The 22,451-nt window shown below is 43.5% G+C and overlaps 1 protein-coding gene across 3 annotated transcripts in view; it reads right to left on the bottom strand.

Annotated features, from left to right (window-relative positions):
* Positions 1 to 2,768: 2,768 nt before the first annotated feature.
* The window catches only part of FRMPD4 (FERM and PDZ domain containing 4), a gene marked incomplete at both ends in the record, with an annotated part of 745,350 nt that continues 725,667 nt past the window's right edge, over positions 2,769 to 22,451 (bottom strand). For all 3 annotated transcript variants that reach the window (XM_082681911.1, XM_082681912.1, XM_082681913.1), the window contains 8 exons: positions 2,769 to 4,093; positions 5,714 to 7,003; positions 7,368 to 8,435; positions 12,874 to 13,012; positions 15,072 to 15,254; positions 15,957 to 16,046; positions 18,506 to 18,632; positions 21,952 to 22,088. In XM_082681911.1, coding sequence (XP_082538037.1) covers positions 2,769 to 4,093; positions 5,714 to 7,003; positions 7,368 to 8,435; positions 12,874 to 13,012; positions 15,072 to 15,254; positions 15,957 to 16,046; positions 18,506 to 18,632; positions 21,952 to 22,088 — 4,359 coding nt within the window. The remainder of the gene's footprint in view (positions 4,094 to 5,713; positions 7,004 to 7,367; positions 8,436 to 12,873; positions 13,013 to 15,071; positions 15,255 to 15,956; positions 16,047 to 18,505; positions 18,633 to 21,951; positions 22,089 to 22,451) is intronic.

Below are 22,451 nucleotides of genomic sequence, written 5' to 3'. Positions count from 1 at the left end.
ATGATCGTGCCTATCTTTATACACGTTTGAAAGTTTTATAATAAAGGATGAATAAAAATGATAGGCGGTACACCTGGAAAAATAGGCTGGGGACTAAATGTAAAAGACCTCAGGGACAAGGAAGTTTCACTCTCTGCTTCAGTGGTCTCCGAACTTTAGTGAGTGCAACCCTACCTGCGACAATATTATTGCACACATGCATCAGGCATATGCTTATTAATTAATTGATTTATTTAAAATGATGTACATATACCACTGTACTCTTATGCCATTATAAAACATACACAAACATAAAAAAGGCTAGATAAAAATAAACACAAGTAGCATTCTAATACATTCTTCCTACACTCTAGTGGGCCTGGACCCCACTTAGGAGCAGCACATTTAGCGATTGGGGGGCTCTTGAGGTTCTCTAAGTGGTAAAGAGTTTGTTTATAAGAAACAGAAATTTACTGGAGCACCCAAAGGTAATGGGAGATTGGTTAGAAAGACCCAGAGCTATTTCACTGAGGCCTCCCGAAGAACTGAAATGGACTGGGATGGTGTTCTAACTGGACATGTGATCGAACAAGGATCATCACTTCCTTGTATATTTCTTTTATACATATGCAATACACTCATGTATTCTGCACAGAGTCAGGATACGATATGCGTATAAAACAAACAGCCCCTACATATTACCTTGGGCAATATATTTAACGCAATGCTTATGATGATAATAATATCTAGCACTGAGTACTTACTCTTTGCCAGGTATTGCAGTAAGAACTTTATATACATAATTTTACTTAAAACTCGTGACAATCCTATGGAAATAGATCTTATTATTGACTTCCATATTACTAGAAGGAACTTGAGACTGAGGAAAATTGACTAGCTTTCCCAAGATGAAAGGGCTAGAAAATGGCACAGTCCAAATTTAAATGAAGAAGTTTCTGACCCCAAACCACATGTCCTTAACTACGAAACTATATTGCCTCCATAGGGAATTAATGATAGTGTCCAAACCATAAGATCGTCGTGATGATTAAATGAGATAAGATATATGATATGTTTAGCACAACGTCTGACATAGAACACAATCCTGTATTAATATGTATTTGCGTATACAGAACATTTACCAAAAATTTCCACAGTAAACATCATTAATATTTCTCACTATCAAACACCAATATTTATAACTGTAATCAAATAATGTTTTATTATTTAAACATTATAATAACACGTCTAAACTCCTTTTGTTTGCTACCACCTATAAATATGTGTGGCTTTTGTTATTGAGTCTCTACGGAACAACTGACGAGAGAGACAGCAACTGGGGACTGTGTTATGCCTACAGAAATGGAAATATTTGCACTGGGCACACTCCTGTCATATTCTAAGAAGCCACCTACGTAAATAGGAGTGTGTGTAGCTTGAGCACTAAAAGAGCCACGAAGTACATATGTACATATCAACTTTATTTTACAATTGCAGACTTTGCATCCTTTTGCTTTGACCCAAAGATACATTTTTAGAGAGACGATGGTTCTAAAAACTTCTTTGCATTCCGTCAGGTTCACTTGAAGCGGTCAAGTTTACCACTCTTTTTTTTTCCCCCTCAGCTTTCACATTTCTATCAGCCAATCCAGATTAGAACATTTCAAAAATACTTTTATTATTTATTTAAGTATGGCTTCCATATTAGAGTAACTATCTTTCCCCGATTTTCTGGAACATTCCAGATTTGAAATTTTGTCCCAGTGTTAGGTTGTCATTGCAAATTTGGTTGGAAGCATTGGCTCCCGTAGAGGTGATGCACGAAGCTCTTTGCTTTACGTTACTGGACCTGCATTTACTTGTGAGGATCATTAAATGTTCCTTTTTATAATTTTGCAAATACTTTACTAAATGTTCTGTCACCCTGAAGGGAATTCTAGAGAGATGGTGTCTTTGGTTTGTATATTTTGACACTGAGTCAAAGCAGATCTCTCTTTTCATCAAACAATTTAATTTTGGTATTATTAACTCCTTTCCTTGTGTGCAATTAGATAGTCCCTAAGTAGGTATTACCCGGGAACCTGTCCATCATTCCCCCTGTTCTTCTATTTGGGAAGTATTTTAATTCTAGAAACATCATGAAGAGCATTTGTGTTGACACAATAGAATCCACTCCCACCCCATTTCTAGCCCAAATGGCGTAAGCCAAAATGAAATATGTAGGATTCCTGGAAAAAAGCATCAGATAACCAAACACTATGAGCAAAAAATTAATTTATTATATATATTCTCTAATAATTCATAATAGCTTTTTGAATTTTAAATGTCTTTTTGCTATTTCCAATGCTTAAAAATCATAGTTTTAAAACATAAGTACTGTTTTATATACATTGTGATTTTTCTTTTCTTTTTTACTTCTAAATATGAATGATATGGTCTCCAAGTATCCACTTGGAAGGAAAGGGGATAGGATTCATTGTTTTGCTCCAACACAGCAGAATTTAACGTTTCACATCACATACCTGGAGTTTCGACTATATGAAAAATAGCCAAATATCACCACTTCCTTGTATATTTCTTCTACATGTGTATATATGTATAATAGAAACAGAATACATCTGGATTAGTACATTTCAACTTTTCATCAATGTGACTTTTATCTCCTATTTCATATAAAATAACAAAATATACAGAGAGAAGAAAGGAGACATCTGTTCATCGTACACATAAAGTAAATAAAAGTTCATGTATGGCTTTGCAAAGGTAGATTATGACGTGACTTTCATACTTTATTTATTTAAAAGCATCTTGAGAGAACGTGTTAGTGTGCTTACGAGAGCGGCCATGGTGGTTGAATGTCGCATTGAGAGTCCAACATTGGGATCCCCAGTGGTCTTTCCAGTGGCTGCCTCGGCAGCTTTCAGGAGACAGATGTAGTTTATGACCACTTCATCGATCTTCGCTACAATTTCCTGCCGCTGTGTTTCTGAGTTCACAACTTTAACTAATCGCATGCAGGCTTCTGTTAGGCAACAGAGCACTTGAAAGCTGGAAGTCATAGCTAGGAGCATCTCCTCTGGACTTTTCTCGGCCATTGCCATTTTCCTGCAGGCACTCCCCAACTGTCTGGACTCAATGGATAACAGCTGCTTGTACTGAGAAAGTGTTAGGTCATACGCTTCAAGGCGTGACTCCCCTTTCTTCCCCTTGGTTTCCCTGACAAGGCAGAGCAGCTCATTGGCATCATTTTGGGCTGCGAGGAACCCATCGGGCATTGCATATGTGCTCTCCTTAAGGGCATTTATCCTTGCAATCCGGGCATCAAAAGTCAGGTTGCTGAAGTCCACATCATCTGGGCCACTCGAGTCTTCGGCCCAGACCTTCAGAACTGAACCTCTGGACAGCTCCCCTCCTTGCTCCTGAATTCCGACAGCCAGGGGTGGGCTGCTTGGGTCTGGCGTGGCTTGAGTCATCTGTGGTCGAAAGAGGCAAGAGACGTGGTGATCGACCTCTCTCTGCTCTTCGTCCTCATCACCATCTTCATCCTGCCCTCCGTTCAGGAAGCAGTAGCTGAAAGGTCCCCGGCATCTCCAATTGCTGCCTTCCAGCTTCCGCAAGGGCAATGTCCTATACAGCTTTGAGTTTTTGTGAGCCGCTGGGGACCTTTTGTGAACTTTCCCCTCAGAGCTAAAGTGCATCGAGCTTTGGGAAAAACTTTTGGTGAGCTTCTTCCCTAGGGGGAGTTCTGCGTGCCTTTCTGAACTGGCCTCCTGTGCTTCTGTGATACCTGGACACTTTAAGCTGACTGCACCTTTGCTTCTCTCCCGGAAGGTCTCCAAACTTACAGATCCCGAGAGGATACTGCTGCTACGTCTCAGAGCCCTCTGGCTGGGGGGTGTCCTGAGGCTCCCCCCTCGCAGATCCAGTGGCCACCAGCTCACAGCCTCTCCGTAGGCCTGGTTTGCTTGGGAGAAATCAGTAGGGTCTTGATTTGGAATTGGCACCTTTGATTCCGAGTGAATGTTTGATGGTAGCAGGGTGGGATCAGCTTTAGGATGTTGAGGCCAAGCTGAAGGCATGCCTCCTCGTCTCTCCTTCCCAGGCTCTGTCAAAGCTACACTAGGGGTAGTAGGAAAACAGAGAGAATCATTAAGCACCTCATGGGTGGTCATTTTTACTAAATCTCTATGCGATGTCTGTCATCTCCCAAGGATGTACTCGAGAAGAACTACCATCTGCCAGGGTCGACCTGCTTTCCAAAGACGGCCTCCTGAAATCTTTAATAGATTTCAATTTTAATATATTTTAAGAAATACTAGAGTCTCTTATTCCTGAAACGATTGATTCATTTGGCATTGTCTAGAAATCCCAAATGTTTTGAGGGAGACAGTGGAATTTTGTGAATTGCCTTGTTCCCGATATTTATCTATTAAAGCTTAGACACATAATGAGCAAACACACGTCTTACATACAGATTATTCAACCGTGTTTACGACGTTTAAGCTCCATTTCAAGGAGTCAGGTTAATCCTGGCATCGGTTACCTTCCTAAAAAGAAGTGGCCTAATTTAATTAATGCAAATTAGGTATCTTCGCCTTTTAAAGAGGACCCCGTGAGGTTCGCCTGGTACAGGGTTTGAAGTTGAGACACTGGGAAAGTCCCAGAAAAGTTGTCATGTGGGGACAATGGCCTCCACCTCACAGAATTTTTGTGAGAAGCAAGAGGAATAGGTTAGGTGAAAGCTCTTTGTAAACTGCAAAGTGGCCTTTAATGAGTTTAGAGGTACAGATGCTAGTTGGGAGATGAGTTTGGTAACATTCATAGATGGGTTTCCCAAGGCAGGTGAAGCCAGTGGTGAGTTTTGAGAAAGGAGATAATCTTAAAACGGCGGGAATGGAAATTAACCAATATAAGGTCTCACTAACATCTATTGACCTACATGGAAAAGACACTGCTGAGGATATAATTTGAAATTGCAAAGTATGAAATAGTGTCTGCTTTTGCCACAGGATGGCCGGCCAAGCGGATCTCGGAGACGGATAGGTGCCCACTGGGTGGCAGAATGGTGAAGGCGGGCACAGAAGGTGGCTGTGTTCGTGTTTCTACCTGGCGTCTATATTTTATTATTTGGGGGAAAATAAAGCAGCTGATCGTGCATCCCCCCCAAACCTTTTAGACACTGCGGTAGGCCAGATACTTCAGAGTCCTCGTCTAGGAGAGTCTTACAGAGTAGGGAGGGCTCTGGAAGTACTGCTGAGAGGCAAAGGATCTTCCCCAATCTCTCCCGCCTCCCAGATCCCCTGCTCTATTTTCCTTCCTTGCCTCTCAAAAAGGAAATGGCAAAATGAGAAATTCGACGTCTTGAGAAGGAAATCAAACTTTTGCGATTCTAGGCAATACGATCTTATAACTAAAAGTTGCACTGGGCGCTGCTAAAAGTCTACATTTAGAATTTAGGGAAAGAATGTTTGCTCCATCAAATTCTAAAAGCAAGACAGAGCAGGAAGCTAAAGGCCAGAAATGCCATTTCCACTACTGTCCAGACCTAGAAGTGCCAGTATTTATTCAACACTGGGGGAACAATGATTTGACACTTAACCTGGCCACAGTTCTGCAGCCTTTTTAAAAAACCCTTTTCCTTTTCCTCCAGACTTTCTATTTTTAGGTTTGTTGTAAATTTGGTTTACGTGCTCCTGGCGGGTAACGCAGAGCGCTAAATCCGTCATTGCTGTACCTGTGGTTTCCTTAATCTTGGGGAGTCGATGACATCCGTCTCTCAAAGTGCCAAACAGGGGTTCGGCGTTAATGGCCGTGTGCAGGGCAGGCACTGTCATCCGTGGACACATCCCTTCTGTCTGTGGGTGTAATTCCTTAAAGGCGGCTCCATGGCTGGGAAGCCCGGTGGCTCTCTCCTCGGAAGGAAGGTAACTCACACCTTTCCCGGAAGCCTCAGGAATCAGGTGCTTCCCCATGGAGGGGCAGAGCGGGGACTCCACCGGAGTGGCACAAGTGCTGCTACTGCTACCCGTGCCACAGCCTGCGTCCACCGAGGAGCCTTGAGAGCTCTGCAGAGAAAAATGGCCCTCGCTCTGCAACGACGACATCCGCTTGGCCAAGTGGTAGTCACAAAGGCGGCCCACGCTCTCCTCCGCCTCGGGGAGCTTGGAAGGATGGTCACAGGTGGACGGGTCAGCATCGTCCGGGTTACCTAAGTCTTTGGCTGAAGACACACAGGTCACCTCTGTTAAGAAGTGGTCCCGCTGGCCAAGTCCTGAAACCTCAACGGCTTCTCCATCAGGAGCCCCATCATCCTTCCCTTCGGTCTCTGTGGTTCCCACAGCCAAAGCTCTGGGAAAGGTTATCCCTGTTGCTGCTTCCAACCCACTTTTTTCAGCCATAGGCCCCTCAGTGGCCACATACCATCTCTGGCTGTCCTTGCGAAAGGCAGTTCTCTCCAGGTTAAAAGTGCTCAGGTGTTGACTGTCCCTTGAAGACACACTAGCAAATTGACCTTTGGCATCCTCCTCCACGTCTGCCGTTTTGGTCCCCTGCTGTTTTTTCCCTGGCATGCTCCCATTAAGGGATGCTTTCCCCTCCCCGTCGGCCGGCTGGCTTTTCCTTTTGCTGGTGCAGGAATATGCCATCGGCCCAATGTGCAGTTTGCCAAAATAGTCAGTGACTGACTTAGTCTCCATGGTTTCGGGCTCCATCTCCACGTGGCCCGAGTGAAGGATCTGCTTGGAAGGCACAACTTTGGGCGGGAGGTCGCTCACTGGACGGGGAGTGAGGGTGTGGGAGGCCTTCGGAGGCAAGGCCCCAGGTGGGCTTTTGGAGGTGGGGAACTCTGTCTGCTCTTCCGCAAGGGGGTGGTAGCCTTCGTGAGTGGCCAAGAACATGCGGGAGAGGTTTTCTGACTGCTTCTGGGCCGTGGCCAGTTCAGAACTCTCCGTCATTTCCGAAGAGTTAGTTTCATTGCCCGAGTCTGACGAGGACTCGGGACTATAAGCCCGCAAGATGGCTACACCTGCAGGCCGTAAAAAACAAGAGCCGGTTAATGGATGCATCACAGGCACTAGGAGACATGTAAGAAAATGGGGCTCATTATTATAAAAAAAAAAAAAAGCCAACTTTTTCCCTTTTCAGTAAGGACTCTGAGTTTATTGCACAGTTGTTCCGGAAATGGGGGGAAAAAAACGTGCCACGTGTTTTAAAAAAAGAACAACCAAGGACACCACACACACAAAAACCCCACGATGGTAGTTTCAGCACGGTTAGGAAACGGGACATGCGTGACATGAAGGACACATGACAGGACTCCAAGGGCGGATGGCTTGCAAGGATGAAATGATATGGCTATCAGTGAATAAATGTAACAATCGTGAAAGAACCTGAATTGTCACTGGTCTGCTGATCTTCTGACACGGACAGAGCTTCTAGAGTGTCCAGCGTGGAAACGACGGCGCTATCCAGGCCCTTCTCACACTTGCCCTCGGCGCTGGTGGGCACAGTGTCGATAAGGGACACGGGGATCTCGTCGTTCTGCAGGGTGCCGCCTGCCTCCTTGTCCCCCAGGAAGGGAGCGGCCTGGCCGTGACAGTCCTCCTCGTCGGAACTATCTCTGAAGCCAGGTGGAGGCGCGGCGATAGCCATGTTCAAGGAACGCAGCAGGAAGTCGTCCTCGTTGTCGTCCCCTTCGGGCGGGGGCAGGGACGTGAGGTCAATGATGTCATCGCTTGACCCAGACAGGTTGAGGATGGCCGGCTGGTTCATGTCTCCCACCACGAGGTCCTCCTCGCAGCTCACGTCATCCTCGTCCTCCGCGTCGTCGGCGTTCTCCGCGTAACAGATGTCGTGCAAGAGGGGCTCCTCTATGCCCTGGGCAGCCTCGAAGTTCTTCACGTCGCCTATGTTTGCATACACAGAATTGGCCACGAACTGGATGCCCTCTGCGTCTGGAGTGAGATCCAGGCTCTTCGTGTCATTGGCACCGCTGATGTAGAGATTCCTCTGCTTCTCCAGCAGTTCTGGACTCTGGTCCAGCAGTCTTTCATAGCCGAGAGTCGGGGGAGTGATACCATCATCCAAGGCGAGATCTCCAAAAATAAAGGACACTTTAGCTCCTCTTGGAGGCTCCTGTGCTTTCTTTAGAGCTTCTGGTCCTGAGAGAGTCAACAGGGACCGCTGAGCTAGACTTCTGTAGTCTGCCTTGCACGGAGCATCTCCCGGCTGGGTCAGCTGCTGGCTGAGTTCGTCTGAGTTATAGGTGTTGTCCATGTACAAGTGCCGGTGGTGGTCTTTTGGACACAAGGTGCCGTCTGGAATCTCAACTGCCTTCTGCTTTGCATCTATATATGTTATCTGTGCTTCTTGCTCCCCTTCGTCAATGAATGTGGTCACTTGGGGTACACAGTTCCAATCTGGGCCAAGGAGGTTATGCTTTCCTTTATTTTCAGTTCCTAAAGAGAAAGAGTCATGCAAAGACACATTACTGTGCTGTCTGGTTTCTGGGGGGCCTTGTCTCTGTTTCTTAACTTAATGGCTTGTAGCACCACTTTTGTGAATACGGTTGTTATTCAGCTTTCCAAATACGGTAGTGGTCGATTTAGGCTTCAGGTGCAAGGATTTCTTGGTTAGGAGAATTGATACTGCAGAAAATAGAATTGCTATTTGATAAAACACAATACCATCCGAGAGTAGGGAACTACAGCTTACTTCCATCTGATCTCTGATTCTAGCATTAAAAGGCCTCATTTATGTCTATAAATGTGAATATACAACATGCCTTTAAAAATTCTTAAAGGCGATAGTCCAATAGGCTGTTATTCCAGAAAACGGATTGCCCTTTTCTTTGTAAAGTGAGAGCTAACATTTCCCGCTTTGTATAGGGAGATGTTGGACTTTTCCCTCATTGAGTTAAGAGAAGGTCAAGGATCCTCATACTTCTACCACGTGTTTTAGGAAATACTGTAACGATAAGGTAATAATAAATATATACATATAATGTATATTAATAAAAACTATAATACTACATATTGCAGTGGTGGCACCAAAACTTCTCTCTTTAGCCTTCTCCTGTCCTTGTGGGTGTGCGTATTTTTTACACATAAATGCCAGTACGCGTGCCTGTAAGCACACACGCACACAGGTAGGACGTACAAGGTGGAGCATTCGCAGGTAATGCACCCTCTCTGCTATTTCTACGCATAGTTAATACTTTGATGAATTTCCATTTCTACTTGTATCGTGAAAACTCCTGAAGATTTGTTTGTTGTTCTTCAAAACTGCAAAACTCTAATTTAAATCTCATTGTTTTGTTTGATCTTCAAGAGTCTTCCAATAGAGAACTCGGCTGTGGAGATTTTGCTCTGATATTTACCAAGACAGGGCAGCGAGTCATTGTGTCAATATTGCTTTGTCAATTCCAGAGGTGACATTTTGAGGAAATGTTAGGGTCACAAATTGTCCCATTTGTTTCCTCAAATTGCCCTCTGGCCCAAGTTTGAATAATACCGAAATCAGATATACAAGAGATATGGGAAAAAAAATCAGTTTTACTGAAGAGGTTTTGGCTCTCTCCCAAATGTACGATGGACTCAATGCTGCACAATGTTCCGAGTCATTTTATTCAATACACGTATTTTCATGAAGAGCAGGTAACGATGAAATTCTGAAGACACTGAGTTACACACCAGCCATACTTACGTGCTACCTTATAATAAATACACCTGCCGGGGTTCAGCACTGTTTTATTAACAATGACATGGATTATGACTGGCTCTGTGTGAGTGAGTGAGTGAGTGAGTGTGTGTGTGTGTGTGTGTGTGTGTGTGTGTGAGGAGTGTCGATTGTTGGGAGGAGGGACAGTGGTTCAGCAAAGTTGTGAGACAGCTCTGGGTTTAAACCAGGGCTTGGCAAATTTTCTCTGTAAAGGGAGGGCCAGATAGTAACTATTTTAGGTTTTGTGGGCCAACAGCTCAGTTGAGCAACTACTCAACTCTGCTGTTGTAACACGAAAGGAGCCATAGATGACACATAAGCAAGTGGATGTGGTGACTTGAATGGTGACCCCCCCGCAAAAGCTAAGACTGTGACTTTATTTGCAAAGAGTCTTTGCAGATATAATTAAGGATCTTGAGATGAGATCCCCCCGAATTATCTGTGTAGGGCCCTAAATTCCAATGGAAAGTGCCCTTATAAGAGAAAAGCACAGGGAGATTTGGGCCACACAGAGGAGGAGGGAAGACCGTGGGAAGACAGAGGCAGAGACTAGAGTCATGCAGCTACAAGGAATGCTGATGGCCACTACAGCAACAGGAAGAGCCAAAGAAAGACTCTCCCTGGAACCTCTGGAGGGGGCATGGCCCTGCCAATGCCTCGATTTTGGACCTCTAGCCCCCCAAACTGTGAGATAACAAGTTTCTGTTATGTTGTCCCCAAGCTTGTGATACTCTGTTACGGCTGCCCCAGGAACCCAATACGATGTACAAGTTTCAGTGAAACTTTACTCACAAGAACAAGTTTTGATCCATGGGCCACACTTTGCCCACCCCTGGTTTAGACCAACAAGAAATCTGAACAGGTGAGCAGGCTAAAGGCAAAGTTAATAGACTTTCCTAAGGCTCAGAGATGCTTAGCTGTGTGGGTGCATGGGGTTTTGAAAGTACTTGAAGGGTTAATTTTCAAGATAGTGAAGAAGAAATAGGGGCTTACTGTTCCTGGTTAGAGATCTTGACGAAGGCCTTTGATCAATTTGAGACAAGAAGAAAATACATACTCACTCTTGGCTTCCTTCCAGGAGGGTGTACTGATTTGGCTCCTGGAATGATTTTGGAAACACAGAAGGATGTCTCCTTCTAGGGATGAGCTGGCCTCAACAGACTTTGCTCTGTATAGTTTTTGAGTCTCAGGAGATCTCTGGGGAATTTCTGAGGAGAAGGGAGCCCTTTCAGCCATGAGAGGATGCTAAGTCCCGAGCTGCAGCTCTGCTTGGGTCAACCAGTTGCTTTTTTGGAGTGTGCCATCTCTCACACTTGTCCTCCCTTATTAAACACACACACGCACACACGCACTCCTGCTTGCGTGTGCTATTTGGAACATGTGCCCTCACCCTCCTTCTCACTGTCGAACCGAGAGAAATTACCGAGAGGCTGAAGTTCCAGTCTCTCTCCACAGTAATATAATACTTTTTGGAACTAAGTTTTTGCCTCTTGCAACTTTATTCAACATCACATTGTGAGTCACTATATATAAAGTGGACAGAACTGAGGCCCCTCGGTTCTGTAACCATTTGTAGAATGGTAGGTTTGGCTTTCTTCTTGCACCCGTACAATCTTAACAGTCCATGGAGAAAAGGTTTGATTTTCACAAGAAACTTTACGGTTTTAAGATTTAAGATTTTCCAGTGTGAAAGGATTGTGTTAAATTGTGGAACTGCTCTTCAGAATGCCAAGCGTCAGCGTTCAGTTGCTCTAAATCTCCTCGCTCAATGAAAACATGTGGTCGTAAAAATATTTACCACCTCCTTTTTGAACCTACTTATTTTTAATCATTTGTGTCTCTTAGAAGCAACAGACACTTCGAGGTGGGGTGGGATGAAATCTAGCCGCAAGTCCCAGCTGCCGTCCAGCACACCTTGCTCACCTCTCTTTCTCTCTGGTTTTCCTTTACCCTTTGACGGCAACTGTTTCCACTTAACCAACCGTCACAATAAACTGCATGCCAGTCCGTCTGTGTGTGTGCCTAGCTACATATTACTATATATCCATGGAATAATTTCTGTTTTCTGCTAAGTTTAAAACTAGGGGATCTTCCTCCCCTTCTTTTTCCTTTCCCCCTTTTCTCTCAGTAACAGTGACAACAAAATTTGTTCTTAAGAATTTCCCTTTCTTTTAAAAGAAACCCTAATTATGGAGCCCCTGATTATACTTTTTCATGGGTCAGTAGCTCTGGCTTGAATGGTAGGGTCTGTCCATCAGCCATATTTCCTGAGGGTCCACTACAGATGGAGGAAAAAGTTCAAACACTGAAGAAAAAGGTTCTAGAACATGCAAACTATTATATATAGAATGGATAAACAACAAGGTCTTACTGTATAGAACAGGGAACTATATTCTATATCCTGTGATAAACCATCATGGAAAAGATTATGAAAAGAATGGATATCTGTGTATGACTGAATCACTCTGCTGTGCAGCAGAAATTAACACACGGTAAATCAACTATATTTCCATAAAATAAATTTCCAAAAAAAAAAAGTTCTAAAATAAATAAAAACCATCCACCCTCAAAGGAACTATCAGTTCAACAGCTGCAGCCCTGCTTATCCTCACTTTGGAGCTATTTCTCCCTGTCAAGTCGCTGAGATGAATTATTTGATCTTTGCCATTTTGATGCTTCTGCTAAAAAGCTAAAGGGCTTCCAGGGTCCCTTCTAGAGCCCGAAGTCCAAGGGCCGGGCGATTCTCAAGCCTCCCTGTTGTAAGGCTCCCAGAATCCTGGCACCTTAACGAGGGACCAGCCCTAAAGCTGGGGGCTCACAGCCCCTACTGGGCATTCCATCCTTAGTTCTCTGGGCCCTGACTCACCTCTAGAAGAATGAGGCAGTAAAAACTTAGCCGTATAGGCTGAGGCCTACACCCTTCACAATAATTAAATCACTGCTTTGGAAGCATGCACCCAACATTGCCAAGTGATGTGTAAAATATGATGGAAAAATCAACATCTTCATCAAAAAAATCTAGACCAAATCAGAAGTAATTGGAGGGTTTTGTGTTAAATTTGGACTCTAGATGTTTTTATGTGTATAGTTTTAACTTTTCAAGAAATATCCTTATTATTGTTGTCTGGTGGTGTGGGGAAGGGAGGTCGGTGCCTCGTGAGTTTAGGAAGAGAATACCTGTATCCTGGGTCCCTGCGTTTTTCTTGTTGGCCATGTTAAATATTGACCTCCTGGAATCCACAAGCAGCCGGTAGTATCCAGCCGTTAAGCAGGCCAGGTTCATGGCATCGGAAGATTCCATCAAGAGCGTGATGGGCTACACAAAAGAGAATGTTTTGGTTAAAACCATTCCTCCTTAATAACCTCCCTCAAGGGACGACTACGTTTGTGCTTATGGAATGTGAACAAACGAAGTCTTGGAGCGACTGTTTCACTGAAGAAACGCAAATGGGGGAAAGGTCAGGTATAACAGAGAGCCTGACTGAAAAACGTTCAGGTGACAACATTTTGAAAGGCTAGACATTTGGAACCTTTCCCAAGTCATAATGGATTAAAAAAAAAAAGATTGGCTTTGTTCCAAATAGTTAATATTTTTAAAAGTCATAGTTAAGGAGTCAGTTACTAGTTGTGAACCCGCCATCTGAAAAAAAATCACAGGAAGATTAAGTTTGGGTTCGTGGTGAAAATTCGTGTTGAAGCAAAGCAAAAATCAAGTGGAAATTACTGCTAAGACTGAATGAAAAGTGTCAAAGAGATCCAGGAAAATGACGCTTCTAAAAGAAACTGTAAATTCAGAGGAGGGCAAAACAGACATGGGAGTTGAGAAAAGGCCCTGCCAGAACTTTCTGGAAACTATGAGGTTACCATATAACTGGACGTGGATCTTGGGCATACAGGGAAGCAATTACCTCGTTGAGTAAGGAAGGGTGGACTTGCTGGTGTGTTCTTGTTGAAAGAGAGAGAAAGTGAGAGGGAAATAAGGGAGCAAAGAACAAGCAGGCACCCGGAGAGGCACAGAAACAGCGAGATGACAGGCCTCTTGCTTTCACTGCCACGGGTAGCACCCTGGCCTTGGCTGGTGAAACCTAATTTCCACCCAAAGCCCCTATACTACTTGATGTGCTGCCTTTTCCTTCCATTTCAACTGTCGTCTCCCTCCAAGCCACCCCACAATTTTTTTCAGTAGGCAGGAAACCACCCATAGGGTCTTGTCACCCATTTCTGTTGGAGACAGATTATCCCTGTTATCAGGTCTGTGATGACTGCACCCGATATACCCTTTCTTCCACCTGTTTTCCATGACAGGCTATTGTTCTCAGCATCCTCGGTTATGGACCGGGACAGGCACGCCAAGTCTCCTCTTGGACTTTCTTTGCCATGAAGTCAAGGGCGACGCCCTGGATTCAGCCCACGGAACGCCATGGGCCACGGCCAGCGCGCCTGAGCTGCACGCTCGCCCTTTCACGCTCATCTTTTCCTGCTGCACAGCACACTGAGGCTTCCCTTTGGCTGTGCAGAAGCCCTTTTCCACGTTCTCCTTTACTCTCAAATCTGCCCCTCCCACGCCCTGGTGGGCATGAGGCTGGGAGCGGGTTAGGGGTAGGGGGAGTTCTCAGAGCACTCGTCCTGGGTCACCCTGTTTCCTTTGTGGACTCACTGTCTCTCTTTGGATCCAGTGCCTTTTCTCTCTAGAAACATCAGATACATTAACGCTGCCAAAATCCAATGACTCATCTATTACATACTGGGACAAGAAGGTGGGGACAGGGGACCTGGATTACATCCTGTCAACTTCTGTTTGGGGAGGAAATGTCTGCTCTCTGAGGACAATCTCAGATAGTTGTTTCAAATGAAATGGCCGTGATATTAAAGGGGCCAGATGTTCAGCCAGCACTAATTGCTATAGCATGAAAAGACAGATTGACTAAAATACTCAGTTTTTCCAAAAGAATAAGCACATATGGATGCAACCTAACAAAAGGGAAAGGGGGTTCTGAACAAAGTTGGGAAAAATCTCCCTGACTCTATACAAGAGCCACAGATTCTAGAGAGTAAGTAGGGAGACGTGTCCCCTACTCTCCATGTATGGTTCATGCACTCTGGAGCCGGAAGGGACTTTAGAAATGAACTCACTTGCTTTCTCACGTAGAGATGAAGAAATGGAGCCCAGAGAAAGAGAGTGACTCGTCCCCCAACCACAGAGCTGTCTAGTGAGGACTCGAGCCCTCACACCTGAGTTGGGTGGACTTTTTCTGCACCCGTGGCGCCTTCCATGCGCTGCACATGTTGACATTTTGCCTCTTTATAAATATCTGCAGCACTATCAGGAAGCAAGGCCACGTTCAAGGCCACGTGTCAGTGTCTGAAAGACTTACCTTCACGTCCAGCACATGGAGCTCCACCCTCACCAAGTTCTCCTCTTCAGTAAACATCTCAATCCTATTGACGTGGCTGAAGTCAGCTAAAAGAGCCACTAGATTGGTTTTGGTGTTTATCACGTGGCTTATGCCGTAGCGGGGCCCCACCAGGAGGGTCACTTCTGAGCGCTTTTCTGCCTGCTGAGAAAGAGACGTTGACAAAATATTAAAACTACTAGACCTCTGGGAATTCCTTGGAGGTCCAGTGGTTAGGACTCCACACTTTCACTGCCCGGGGCCCCGGGTTCAATCCCTGGTCAGGGAACTAAGATCCCGCAAGTCACGTAGTACTGCGTCCAATAAATAAATTAATTAATTAAATTAAATAAAAATACTAGACCTCTGAAGCACCAGGCAAAGCTGAACCTGAGAGTCTGTTTTTATAAGATTACATTTTCTTTAGAAAGTATTCCTGGGTTACGTTGTACTAAATCATCCAATTAGAAGAACCAGATATATGATTGCAGCGAGGCTCTGATAGAATTATGAATAATGTAGAAAGTAAATGTTATCATAGCACATATATCCATTATCATGAGAAGCTTGTAGAAATGAGGATTTTTTAAAATCATTCTGGCCCAGTGATTTAAAAGGAGGCCATTGTGCGAGCGCATTCTCTCGGCTCTCCACATTTCTTTTTCTAGGGCATTCTGCAGTGGCATTATCTAGCTTAACATTTCTTCTGATATTTTCACACTGGGGTGCAGTCAATTAGAAATAAGGGCTGGAAAAGATTCACAGCTGATTTGCTTTTGTCATCAGACAGCTCATTCAAGACAGCCTAGACAGTGACATTTTGCAGGCCTCTGTGGCTTCCATGAAAAAGCAAGGAAAAGAAATTACCACTAATGTTGCCTTGAACACACGGCCCCCATACAGTCGAAGGTCACTGAGGAACTTGAGATAATGGACCTTGGCTTGAAGTGCGGAGAGCTGAGGAGAGAAAAGAAACCTCAGGTGTTCACTCCATCCGGCGTGATTGTGTTCCGGATGGACACCAGCCGAAAACAAGGGCAAACGAGAAGGATGCTTCTACTGCCAACAGATGGGGTGTGACAAGGGCTCTTCATGAGGAATGAAAGTAAACTGCTCTGTATTTGGTTTCCTGATCAAGGGCCGCAACAGAACATCTAGATTTAAATCTTTTCGTTTTGGGGGAAAAATATGGATTTGCTGGGCCAGAGCACTCAACAAGTCAGAATGAGATGATAGAATTCTCCACTGCAATGGGTGCGTGCAGAGTTTGTGGGAGCTGTTTTGAATACACACCTGCAATCCATAGAAAGCCTTTTAAATGGGCTCTTCACTCCCATCTTGTTTCTTCCAGTCTTTGCAAGTTTTCAGGGAAAGTGAACTTTCTGAGCACCAATCATTGTGGAAATGTTTGAACTCACTATCTAGGTCAATTCCAAGAAATGACTCTAAGAATTCAATTTCAAGAATCCATTGATTCAATTCTAAGAATCTATTGAGTTTCATGAATGACTGACAAATGAAATTTTATCCAGGTAAAATTGATCTTTCTAAAGACTTAAAAATGCAGATTCCCATATCCTAAAAAAGTACTTGATTGAAAAAAGTCCACGTTTCAATCTAAAATATGATACAAAACTACTACACATGAAATAGATAAACAACAAGGTCCTACTGTATAGCACAGGGAACTGTACTCAATATCTTATAATAAACCATAATGGAAAAGAATCTGAAAAAGAATATATACATATATATATACACACACACACACGCACATATATATGTATAACTGAATCACTTTGCTGTACACTTGAAACACTTTAAATCGACTATACTTCAAAAAAATTTTTTTAATTAAAAAAAATGAAAGAAAGAAAAAAAGTCCACATTTCATACCAAATGTGCCAGGAAAGTTTGTTAGAGGTGAAATTTTCCAACGAGGTGTAGAACATCAAGTAGCAAGGACTGTAAAACTCTGTTTTCAATTGCAGATAACTTGCCAACTCATTTGTCAACCGTACCTCAATGTGCTATCCTTTATATAATTGTAGTTTAGAACCAATCATCCAGCCGACTTCTTTCAAAAATCCAAAGCACTTTGCAAATTGATTTGAAATCAAACCACTCACTCTTAACTAGAAAAAAAATGACCGTTATAGAAGGACAGTGATAGATAGACTGATCTTAGAGCAGTTATCCAAATTATTACAAAACCAGTGGGCCAGGCTTGGAAGAAAATCACACCAAGTCAATTAAAAGAAAGTAGCTTTGGGCAAGTCAGAACTGATACTTAGAACATCTTGACCCATGACATCCTGCTATATTTCCATAAGCTGAATGCTTACAGAAACTGGGAAGTAAGTCAAAGGTGGCTGATAGTGTGTCAAAGTTGATCACACGTTTAAAAAAGTCATTGGGGGTGAGGAGGGAGCAGAAATAAGTATGTGTCAGCCAGTAAAAAGGACTTAAAATCAGATACTAAAAGACCAAAGAACTAGCCACACAAATGATTTGTATTAGAGTCACACACATTTCTATGGCTGGTATCACTGAGAAACTGTTCTTGGGTTGTCAGACTGTCTCCAATTTTATAGGTCCTGGATTTTAAGGCTCCTTCTCTTTCTGGTTCCTGAAACCCTGTGCTTTTATTACCAATAAACATAACTCTCTATTCTGACCAACAGTATATTTTAAAGTGTCCTTTGTATCTCTTTTACTTGATTAAAAAAAAGGAGAATTTAACACTAATGATGGTGAATGACAGAACTAAGTTTATCTTCTAAAAGTAAGAGTTAATTCAGTGGTTGTCAGTTGGGGGTGATTTTGGCAAAATCCAGAGACATTTTTGTTTGTCACGATTGAGGGGGTGGGCGCTACTGACATCTCATGGGTAGAGGACAGCGACGCTGCTAAACATCACACAATGCACAGGACAGCCCTTCTTCTCCAACGAAGAATGATCTGGTCCCCAATGTCAACAGAGCCAAGGTAGAGAAACCTTGGTTTAATTCATGTGGCGTCTAGTCTGCAGGAACCCTTACTGGCTGCTGTGCACTTAAGCTGGTCTGAGTGGTAAGCAAAAATATGATGAAAATATTTTGCAATTCTATCCTCTAATCCCAAGGTCTCAGAGGCTTTGCAAGGTTCTCCTACATGCTCACGTGAACGCACACACAATCCGTACAATAAGGAGTCTGTAGCTTACAAGGAATAAATAGGCCTCCATTAGAATACTGATCTTTCATTTAGTCTTAGAAACATGTTAATAGTTAAAAAAAAGAAGGTTATATAGTGTTACATCCTCTGCAAATCTGGTGCTAAGTATTTTATTCACGGGCTAATTTTAAACATTTTAAAAAATGTATGCAAGCCTCACTTTTTAAAATCCATTTTCTATTAAGATGCAAATGTGATACCTTTTTACCGGGTGGTACCAAGTTTTGATTTGCTTTGACAAGGTGTGAAAGTGCTTTCTTTATGTTCTTCTCTTTCATGCTTTGCAGCACAGCAGAGGGAAGAAAAGTCTCTAATCCCCATTCTTTTCTGCAATAAAGAGCATATCTTTAATTTCACATTCTTGTGATGATTAGATATCTAAGACAAAATGGCACTCCGATGTTTGTTGGAACAAATGAACTCTTGGTAAGGCAGGGAATGGAGACAAGTCCCCAATTACGGAAGCAACTTTTAATTTATATTCAGGAAACATACTATTTGATCATTAATCCATATGTTTGCATTTTAAAAGAAATATATTCTTCACTCTCCAGAGAGAAGGCTAATGAGGCATTTGGTACCAATGGAAATTGAACAGACACTTTATCCAACCCACCTCTGAGTCTCTTAGAGTTCATTCACGTATCTGAGTTTGTACTTCCAACACCAATTTCTCTCCATCCCTTTGTTTATTCCCATTGTCACCTCTCCCTGTCTGCCCATGCTCTTTCTGTCTTCTCTTAGAAGGATAAATGTAACTCCTTCATGTTCCCAAACTATTCTTTCCTCCCCATCTCCCTCATCAATGGTGTTCTCCAGAAACACACAATTCTCTTTTCTCCCACCCAGATAGTATCTATCTAACTCCTTCCGTCAACATTTCTTGCTGAGGAGGGGAGGGGGTTGCTGGTATGGAGACAGGGTAGGGTTCAGGACCCTTAAGTATGTCTGGTACTGACAAAGAGATGCAAACATCACTCATAGGTGTGGATATACAAGGAAAAAAAACAACAAATGGGCCTGGGTTAGTATATTCTTGCCAAGAGCCCATGTTCCCAACAGTGACTACAACCCTATCCTAGGAAGGTTCCATATTTTGAATTCTAGGAAATTTATCCTGATTGGTCATGTGCCCAACCAGAATCTTCTAAATTATGTGAAGACTTTCGAGAAGGTTCTGGTTATTTCTCCGGCTCCAGATCCTCTCTAAAGAAGGGTAGGAAGACAGCTTTCCCCCACTTGACCATTCACACCCTTTTCACTAGTTAAGATGCTGTTTCTTTGTGATCACTGCTTTCTTCCTTCTCCTTCTCCTCAACTTGTACTTACTATTTTTACCCATCATTTGGCACTCCTTACGGGGTACCCTGTAATTCTACTTGTATCATTATTTTACATCATTACTTTTCATTCTATGTCTTGTCTTTATAATCAGATCACAAATTCTTCAAAGGTTAAGATTATAATTTACAATATTTTCTTTTCTCTTAGTATAAAGACAGTAAGTCCCCTACATAGGAACCTTCAAGTTGCAAACTTTCAAAGATGCAAACATGCGTTCACATCAACGTCGGGCGTGAGTGAAATGGCAGCTGGCCCTCCGTGTCCTACTGCTGACGATCCTTCAGCTCTACCATCTCCCACCTCCTCTCCCTCCTGCAGTCAGTAACTCTTCTTGCCTGTTCACTAGATGCCAGCCGCAAAAGTATGCCAGCTGTTGTACTGGACTGCTGTACTTTTCAAGGTACTGTACTGTAAGATTAAAAATGTTTTCTTTATTTTTGTGTTTGTTTGTTTTTTATGTATTGTTTGTGTGAAAAGTATTATAAGCCTATTATAATACAGTATTATATAGCCGATTGTGTTAGTTGGGTACCTAGCCTAACTTTGTTGGACTTAGGAACAAACTGGACTTAGCAATGCGCTCTCGGAACGGAACTCGTTTGTATGTAGGGGAATTACTGTATCACATAAAATGTTCAATGAACGTTTGTTGGGTGAATGAATGAATTAATGAGAACATTAATTAATCATCATAGACTCTGCAAGATTCTTAGGCAAGCTAGTTATCTCTGGAAGTTTTTGATTGTACCACACTCAACCTGGTAAAATGTGGGTACAGAAAGTAGGAACAGAAATGCATTTCGGTTGTCTGAAAATCATCTCAAGTTGTGCAGGCCAACTTTTCAAGTGGGATCCAGTTTCATCTGTTCCTAAGATCCTCAGAAAAGGGAATGGATGAGGGTGTGAATGGATCCACTCAAGCGCGAGACCTCTTTGTGAGCCGAATCTCTCTCGGGCTCCAGTCCTGGCATGTGTGGCAAGAGAGAAAGAGACAAACCATCTGCAAAAAGGAGTGCACTGAGATTGGAAGGCCTGGGCTTCTCAAACTGCACACAAGGATCTGTCCCCAGGCAGTGACAGGAGAACGGAGAGTGGAAAGATCAGGGGCACTGGGGGTCAGCAACCTGGAGCTCTCATCTTCCCAAACGCAGGCTTGCAAACCCATCGAGAAGAAACCATTTCACTCCGTGGGGGACGACCTGGCGCTGGGGAACCCAGAAAGGCTTTACAGGCAGCCCACGGGAAGCTTCTCTGGGATGTGGAGTTTTAATCAGCCATATGCCACTTGGAGGTGGAGACAGAGCAGACGCTAAGGCCTGTAGTGTTACGTGGAGATGAGGCTTCAGCCCCACCATAAACTTTGAAACATGAGTATTTCTTTTTTCTTAGCATTAGAGCTGCCAGGATTAAGAAAATGGTGGCTGCTTTAGGCTGTTGGATCACCTTCCAACAGGAAGCATACAGACTGGGAGACAGAGGGTTCTCTTTTAAAGGATGACTCTTATATAAGCTCGTCAACTGAAGGCAACATAAACTGCTTTTTTCTAACAAGAGGGGATCTTTTCTGGCTAAAGAGGTAGTATACTGCTGTTGTAAATGCCATATTCAGCAAGAGAAGGCATTTATTTTCCAAACAGCATTTGATTCATGAAACAAAGTTTGTGTGGCATCCTTTCCCACGCTGTCGCAGTTCTTTATTACAACTACCATCCTTCCTGATTAGGACTCAAAGAATTACTTTGCAGACTGCATTTTGATCATCTAAAAGTAATCTCTGGTTATGCACACCATTTTCTAAACACAGGTCTTCAAATGATCACACAACCTATAGCACGATGTGGAGTCCCACCGCCTGTGTTCGAATCCTACCCCCTCTAGTTAATAGCCAGTGTGACTCAGGCAAGTTATTTAACCGTCTGTGCCTCGGCTTGCTCATCTGTCAAACGGAGCTACACTCCTACTGACTTCATAGGGAGGTTTTGGGAATCAAACAGCTTAATGTCTGAAGAGTGCTGAGACCAAAGCTTGCTTTAGAACCAAGTTCATTTAGGAATTTAAAAATGTATGCTTCATTTTAAATGTGACCCTCAATTTAACCACAATTCTCTAAAGGTGGACTAGGTAAGAAATGGTGTCTTCCACCGAACATGAACAGAGTATTCATATATTTTGCCTCTGGTTAACACATGCTCTGCCACAAACGACATCAATTTTGGAAATAGACATACACATCAAAAATACCCTTGGGCATTAAGGAGGCAACATCTTTGTCTCCGAAATGGCTCCGAGAGTCAACACTTACTCAATGTACTTGAGGGAGATTTTCTGCGTCTGCTTGGTGGTCACGGTTGCGATGTACATTTGCAACGCCGCCAGCCGCAGGGCGATGTCATATTTCAGCTCCGGCCCAAACCGCTCCTGAACGACGTCGTTACAACTCTGAAAAGAGACCAGCAGAGGGCGCAGCTTGTCAAAGGATGCACTGCGTTGCCTTAGAGGGACAGGTGACAGGCGTTTCCCCACTGTCCCACCTTCACTTCCAAGGCAAGGAGCCAAATGTGGAAACATTTTCACCGCTGCTTGGAACGAGTCAGTATTTAAGCGCACGCGCAAACACAGAGACCACACAAACATTCAACATCATCACGAGCGAGCTGCTATTTAAATATTTAGCTTCTTGTAAAAATAATGAGAAATTTAGGAATGGAATTTCCAAACACAGGTGCCACGACTGAACACGTGAAGCCCTAGTAGCATGATGTGGCTTCTGTAGCTAGGCTGCCGGGATTGGAATCCTGGGTT

The sequence above is a fragment of the Grampus griseus genome, assembly GCF_964374135.1.
Source record: "Grampus griseus genome assembly, chromosome: X".
NCBI classification, from domain to species: domain Eukaryota; kingdom Metazoa; phylum Chordata; class Mammalia; order Artiodactyla; family Delphinidae; genus Grampus; species Grampus griseus.
This window is presented reverse-complemented; position numbering and strand designations above follow the sequence as displayed.